We start from the raw sequence: 7,281 nt of genomic DNA on the forward strand, positions 1-7,281 counted from the left end.
AAAAGAAAATTCAAAAATCTTCTGGAAATTTTTCCTTATACTATTTGTGGACTCGCAGTGGGTTTATATGTTTGCCAAGTTAGGCATCCAGCCATTTTCTAGATGCTCTATGAGGGTAGTTTGTAGCAGCGCTGACTCCTTGGGCAGAAAACAGGCCTATTGGTAGCATCCGCTGCTTCTGTCTCTTCCTTGTACATCTGGGCAGTCCCCACTAATACTTATCCAGAGTTACATCTAACTGTCTGATTTACTGGGCCAGTTACATTTAGTACACGCTGTCTGCTAACGGTAACAACAGTTGTTGTTACCTACTGGAAAGTCAGCCCCTGACTCATGGTGACTCCATTTACCAAGAAACCAAACATCAAACCCAGTCTTGTGGCATCGCCCTGATCAGACTGTTGAGACCCATAGGGCTTGTATGAGCTGATTTGTAGAATAGATTGCCAGGCACTTCCTTCTAGTCCATTTTAGTGTGGCAGCTCTGCTGAAACCATCATAGCAACGTGCACACCTCCACTGATGGACAAGTTGGGGACCGTACATGAGATGCAGTGGCCTGGAATCACATCCATTTCAACATGGAAGTCAAGAATTTGCCCATGGGAATAACGGTGCTTCATGTAACTTCAGTAATTAGGTATTAACTATTTTTTATGGACCAACACTTTTAAGTACATGAGGGAAACCGAAGGGTTGGGAAGTGATTTTCCAAGGAAAACACATCTAGTAAGTAGCAGAATCAGGGTATTACCTCTGACAATTTGCCCTCTGATCCCTTTCTTTAACTTCTTTGTTGTTGTTGCTCAAGTGTCATCTAGTTAGTTCCAACTTATAGCAGTTTGTGAGGTTTCTGAGGAGTGGCTGGTGAGCTTAAACCATCAACTTTGCAGTTCAAACCAACCTTGCAGTCCAACAATAAATTCTTTCTGAGAACAAGAAATAAAATTAATTTACTATCTTTTCTCTAGATTTATACCTTAGCTGTGGTAGCTAAATTGACTTTTCAAATGGGATTAGAGGAAATGGATATGAAACCAGGAAAGGGCCTCTCCTCCTTTCCTTCTGTAGCCCCATTAATCCCATTGCTAAGCAGCTAAACTATTATAATCTGTTTGGCAAGTGGTCTTTATTTTTCTAAACTGGGTACTACATCTAAGTTTTAGTAGTGAATGGATTGGCCCAGGATCAGGCAGTGTTTCGTTCTGTTGTGCATAAGGTCTCTATGAATCGGTACCGACTCGATGGCACCTAACAACAACAACAACAACAAATAACTTAGACAGGGTCTCTATGAGTCAGAATCAATTCAGCGACAGTTAACAGCAACAGCATCAAACAACAAACAGCTGTACTATCTATCATTCGGTGGAGTGGATATATTACTAGTGGGTCTCATTTTGAGTAGTTATTCTGCAGCTATGATTAAGTTCATTCTAAGTCAATAAAGTAAAAGTCATCATTTCTGGTAATAATCCTGGTAACTTCCTACTTTCCACCAGACAACCCTAACATGTAGGGACTCCATCCCATCTTTTGAAGTTTCTCCACTGCGCCTGACTTTGGATTTGGCTTTTGAAAATGAATGGGAGACTGTACAGTACTCTTATTTTAAATGAAAGATAAAGAGTAGAAAAATTTTTAGTTTTCTTTTTTCTGTGTTTCCTTGCCATTTCTACATATAATGTTCTTTTTTCTCTTGTTCTGTGTATTTTTATGGTGCCAGTTCAGAAAGGGCCTGCCACAGCAATAATATAAATTAATATCAAATGACTTACATGCTGAAAAATGACAGCAAACATAATTTCTTATGTTAATTCTGAAAATAATATATGCTCTATTTGTTATCTTAATTCTTGCCTGTTCCTTTTGTATATTAAAGTGGTCTTCTAATATAGTCCTTTTTTCCCTATAAAAAAATTATTATAATGAAATAACTACTGAAAACAGGAGGTTTAATTTATCACAATAATCGGATGGTTGGCTTCAATAAGATGTCATACATAAAATCTGTTTGTGTAGCTAAAAATGCTCTCTAAGGTTCTGTAGGAGCTGGAAAGGATTATTGATTAGAAACGGAAATTCTTTTATGAAAAGAGAACCAGAGTACAGCAGTGCAGCATGTTAATGTGGAGGCTTTTTTTTTTTTTTTTTTTCAGCAACCAACCTTGTCAGATATGACCATGTATGAGATGAATTTCTCTCTCCTTGTTGAAGACATATTGGGAAACATTGACCAGCCAAAGTACAGACAAATCATTGTAGAGGTTTGTATTATGAATTGTAGATTGTTGAAAAAGTGATTTTTGCATGGTCCTTGAAAGCTAGTATAAAGGAAACTGCCTAAAAGACCAAGAATTTAATTTTTCACCTACCCCTGATCTCTATTTGAGTCCTTGTGGCAAATGGCTCTCCTTGCCCAGACATACAAACAATTAAAACATCTTAAATTTTTCAAGCTAAAAAGACTACACTCACTCATCAACAGCAAGCTTCAACAAAAACCAGTGAAAATAGAGAAAGTGACATACCCAGATTTATTGCTTTTATGTTTCATCTAATTGGCTTTACACATTTGTTTCTTCTAGAATGGTTGTATCCATTGTACTGGAAAGAAATCCTGACCTAGAATTTCAAGATAAAGTAGATCTAGACAAACTAATAAAAGAAACATTTCACAAATTACTAATCATCATTTATGTTTTGTTTATAAGTTTTTTTCTATTTACAGAACTAATACATCTCTATTTTAGAAAGTTTTAGCAGTTCACAAAATTATAGAAAAGAAAGCAAAAAATTTTCCATCCCCACCATGAATATTTTGATGGACACCTTTCTGAACATCTGCCTGTGAACAGAGAGTACATGTAAATGGGTACTGCATTATTGCTCTGTATAATGCTAAATGATAAAATATACAGACCTATATACATAAACTGTCTTGTTATATTTAAAACAATATAAGGAGCTCTGATAGTGTAGTGGCTACAAATCGGGCTGCGAACCTTAAGGTCAGCAGTTCAAAACTACCAGATGTTCCGCGGGAGAAAAATGAGGCTGTCTGCTCCCATAAAGATTTACAGCCTCGGAAATCCTGTACAGGGTCGCTATGAGTCAGAATCGACTCCATAGCAGATAGCAACATAGCAAATACATCGAAAACAACAACAACAATAATCAGTTCGGATTCCTGGTGACCCCATGTGTGTCTAAGTAGAAATGTGCTCCATAGCATTTTCTGTGTTTGACTTTTGGGAAGTACATCACTACGTCTTTCTTTCAATGTGCCTTGGTGGGCTTGAACCACCAACCTTTTGCTTAATAGCAAGCGAGTTAACCATTTACACCACCCAGGGACTCTACCAAATACATAAAGAATCCCTAAAATGGATGGATTAAGTATATCCTGTCCTTACTTTGGACTGCCAGAAGAGCAAACAAATCTGTGCTGGAAGAGGTAGGCATGGTTTTTAGAAGTGAAGGTGATGAGACATCATGCCTGGTAAAGTAGAGAGTCAGCAAAAAAAGGAAGACCCACAGCAATATGGATTAACACAGTGGCTACAACAGGGAGTTTAAAAATAGGAAGGAGTGTGAGGATATTATTGTAGAACCAGGCCTTGTTTTATTCTGTTGTACATAGGGTCCTTAGGAATCTGAACCAACTCAACAGCATATAACAATGATCCTCACTTTCTCTTTCTTTTTGAGAACATTCCTTTTAAACTTTGTGTTTCTGGAAAGTAGGTAATGTTTTATTGATACAGAAGTTCTCAGTGAGTGTTGAATTGAAATCCAGCATTTCTAAGAGGTTAGTAAGTTTCTGCCTTATTCTTAATGTGCCAGAATTTGGAAACAGTATCAGCCAATCAGTTTCATAGCATGTGGGAGACAAAGCAAAGATTAGGGTCAAGAAAGATGGGGCTATTAATGACTGAAGAGACAAGCCCTGATCCAAAGTCTGTCACATTGTGACCCCTGGATTCTATTGATAATGGTTCTTTTAGGTTTTAGTTTTGAAGCACTTCTATGAAGTGCAAATAGTAATGTTCCTAAGTTGGAGATTCTGTGGTCTGTTTCTTTATCCATGTGCAAAGTATCTCTTTCTGTCTCTATTTCAATGTCACTGAGTCATTTTCCACGCATAATGACCCTGTACAGGTTTTCTAAAGCTATAAATCTTTATGGGAGCAGAAAGCCTTATCTTTCCCCTGCAGAGTGACTAGTGGGTGTGAACTGCCACCTTGAAGTTAGCAGTCCAGTGTTTATCCTACAGTACCACCATACCTCCTACATGTACAAAATAGGAGCCATAATATCAGAAAGTCTTTACTAAGCACTGTATTGAGTTTATCATCTAAAATGAATATTAGAACTTAAATGTATGGGATAGCCAAACAGTCGGATCATGTATTAAATTTAGATAGTTTATACAGACCAGACTAGTATTCATGTCATAAAGAGATAAATTTATTTTTTAAAAAACAAAACTATTACCTGAGAAATTATTTTTGCATTACATAATTCCACTCATGTTGGGGTAATCGGACTCCAGATCATTTGACTGTGAACTCAGTTCCATCATCTCTGTTGAACTCACCTGCCTTCTCTGGTTTTGGTGCCTACCCCTTCTTCTATTATAGGCCCCTACTACACTAGATATGTTTGCTCATTGGCCTCTTACCAAAAAGGATTGAGGCCCAAAGACTCAGAGAAAGTTTAGATACACTTTGGTTGTATTTTTTGTTGTAACATGCCGTTGAGTTGGTTCCAACTCATAGCAACCCTGTATAGGGTTTCCAAGGAGCAGCTGATGAGTTTGAACCACCAACCTTGGGCTTCAAACTGACCTTAATTGAGTGCTTTATCCCACACCAGGACTCCTTTGGTTATATGTGGTGGTGGCTGTGTGCCGTGGAGTCAGTTCTGACTCATAGCAACCCTGAACAGGGTTTCTGAGGCTGTAAATCTTTACGGGAGCAGAAAGCCTCATCTTTCTCCCACGGAACTGCTGACCTTGTGGTTCACAGCCTGATTTGTAACCACTATGGTACCAGAACTCCTTAGTTATATAGGGCACTGTAAACTATATTCAAAGTTGGTGGTGGTGGTTATGTGCTGTGGAGTCAGTTTCAACTCATAGCAACACTGTGTAGGGTTTCCAAAGCTGTAAATCTTTATGGGAGCAGAAAGCCTCATCTTTCTCCTGTGGAACCACTGATAGTTTCAAACTACTGACCATGAGATTTGCTGCCCGACTCATAACCACTATGCTACCAGAGCTCCTTATATTCAAAGTTAGGAAAGTCATTTTTCTAAAGTGTTAGTTTTATTTAAGATACTAGAAAATCATTTCTGTATAGCTACAGATGCCCATATAATCATACAGTTGTGTGTTTTGTTTTTTTTTTAAAGCTTAGCTTCCATAATAGAGTTTATACTGCTGATTGTGAAAGTAAAAGATTCAAGAGGTGATCCTGTTGCACAGAACATGCTGGGAATACTAGGATTACCCAATGATCTGATTAAAATCTGAAAACATCAAGATTGTGCTGCTTTTATGTTTCATCTAATTGGTTTTCAACGTTTTTCTCTTCTAGTTACTAATGGTTGTATCCATTGTACTGGAAAGAAATCCTGAGCTAGAATTTCAAGACAAAGTAGATCTAGACAAACTGGTTAAAGAAGCATTTCATGAATTTCAAAAGGATGAGAGTCGGCTAAAACAAGATGAAAAACAAGTAAGTAGAGAATACAGGTTTTTACACGTTTTTTTCATTCACATGATTTTTTAAAATTCCTAATCTCATCATTTAACTTAAACAGATTTACAGAATGCAAAACAGAATACACAAGGGATGGTGGGGGAGGTCTGTCTGACTTAGTTGAAGAATTAATATTTTTAGTTAACTACAAGTCAATTCAGGTATAAAATTCTGACTAAAAGAAATACAGAAGGAGGTCAATTCCCTTTCATATTGTTGTTGTTAAGTGTTGTTGAGCCATTTCCTAGTCATAGCGACCCTGTTTAGGGTTTTCAAGGAATGGCTAATGGATCTGAACTGCCTATGTTGTGGCTTGCAGTCCAGTGAGTCCTCCCTTTATTTAGTTAACAGTTAAAATGTACTTTACCAGGGAGTTGTCGTAGATTTCAGAAGACTCAAATTACATTCTGGGCAGGACAGAAATGCAATTACAGCCTAGATTGGTGCTGTATACTGCCTAATGTGGTCCCTTCCAGGCTCCTTTTTATGCTCATCTATAAAAAGGTTCCCTAAGTAAATAAAAAATCATCAGTAAAGAGGAGAATACTAAAAATGTCTGCCTTTGTTTTATGTGCTGAGATGATGCCTCAGGAAAGTGAAAGAGAAGCTCATCCTTTTCTCAAAAGAAATCTTTCTGTAAATTAATTTTTCTCCTATGTCGACAGTGATTTTGCCTATCAAGTCTATAAACAACTTGCTTATTTTTTTCCTTTGTAGGATGACATGACTTCCTTTTACAACACTCCTCCTCTTGGAAAAAGAGGATCATGCAGCTACTTGACAAAGGTTGTGATGAATTTGCTGCTGGAAGGAGAAGTAAAGCCCAGCAATGATGACCCATGTTTGGTTAGCTAGTGAGGAAGGCGTGTGGAGCTTCATCAAGGCAGCCATTAATGTTTGGACTGACCGTGCTGCTGAGGTGGTTGTCACATCTTTAGCAGAGTTATTAGACCTTTTGCATGCTATAGTTAATCTAATGGTAAGAGTTTTTAAAATAAAGATACAAAAGGTTCTCATGATTATGCCAACCATAATAATAATCTTCAGTAAACAATAGTTTATGGATGAAAAATTCACCTCCACGTTTTTCATAATCAGCTCACACAAACGAAGCTTTCCTCTTTGGACTAAATTCCCGCTTTATTGCCATTAAAAAGGATTTTGCCAATCAACAATGCATACGAGTAATCAAAAGATACTGAAAGAAAGGTGAACATTCTTTGTGGCATTGTCATGCTAGATGCTGTTGTTGCTGTTGTTAAATATCATTGATTTGTTTCCAGTTGATACTGGCCCTGTATAGGGTTTCCGAGGAGTGACTGGTGGGTTTGAACTGCCAACCTTGTGATTAACAGTCCAAGAAGATGTTAGAATGTATCATAAAAGCAGAATCAGCTACCTTATGTTCTGATTCTCAGTAACTGCATTATTATATTTTAGTATACAGAGCTATTGCTTAATTTTTACCTTCCTTGTTAAAATAACTATAGTTTTGTACTCATGCTAATTTTAGAGG

General features: G+C 37.4%; 1 protein-coding gene across 3 annotated transcripts in view; it reads left to right on the forward strand.

Moving 5' to 3' along the window:
* The window catches only part of PHKB (phosphorylase kinase, beta), a 309,713-nt gene extending 303,081 nt beyond the window's left edge, over positions 1-6,632 (forward strand). For 2 of the 3 annotated variants that reach the window (XM_006872568.1, XM_006872567.1), the window contains 3 exons: positions 2,160-2,267; positions 5,601-5,741; positions 6,483-6,632. In XM_006872568.1, the coding sequence (XP_006872630.1) occupies positions 2,160-2,267; positions 5,601-5,741; positions 6,483-6,620 (387 nt within the window). In that variant the 3' untranslated portion in view covers positions 6,621-6,632. The remainder of the gene's footprint in view (positions 1-2,159; positions 2,268-5,600; positions 5,742-6,482) is intronic. The other variant, XM_006872569.1, reaches the window with a different exon arrangement.
* The last annotated feature ends 649 nt before the right edge of the window (positions 6,633-7,281 follow it).

Source organism: Chrysochloris asiatica, unplaced genomic scaffold (assembly GCF_000296735.1).
Source record: "Chrysochloris asiatica unplaced genomic scaffold, ChrAsi1.0 scaffold00204, whole genome shotgun sequence".
In the NCBI taxonomy this organism is placed as follows: domain Eukaryota; kingdom Metazoa; phylum Chordata; class Mammalia; order Afrosoricida; family Chrysochloridae; genus Chrysochloris; species Chrysochloris asiatica.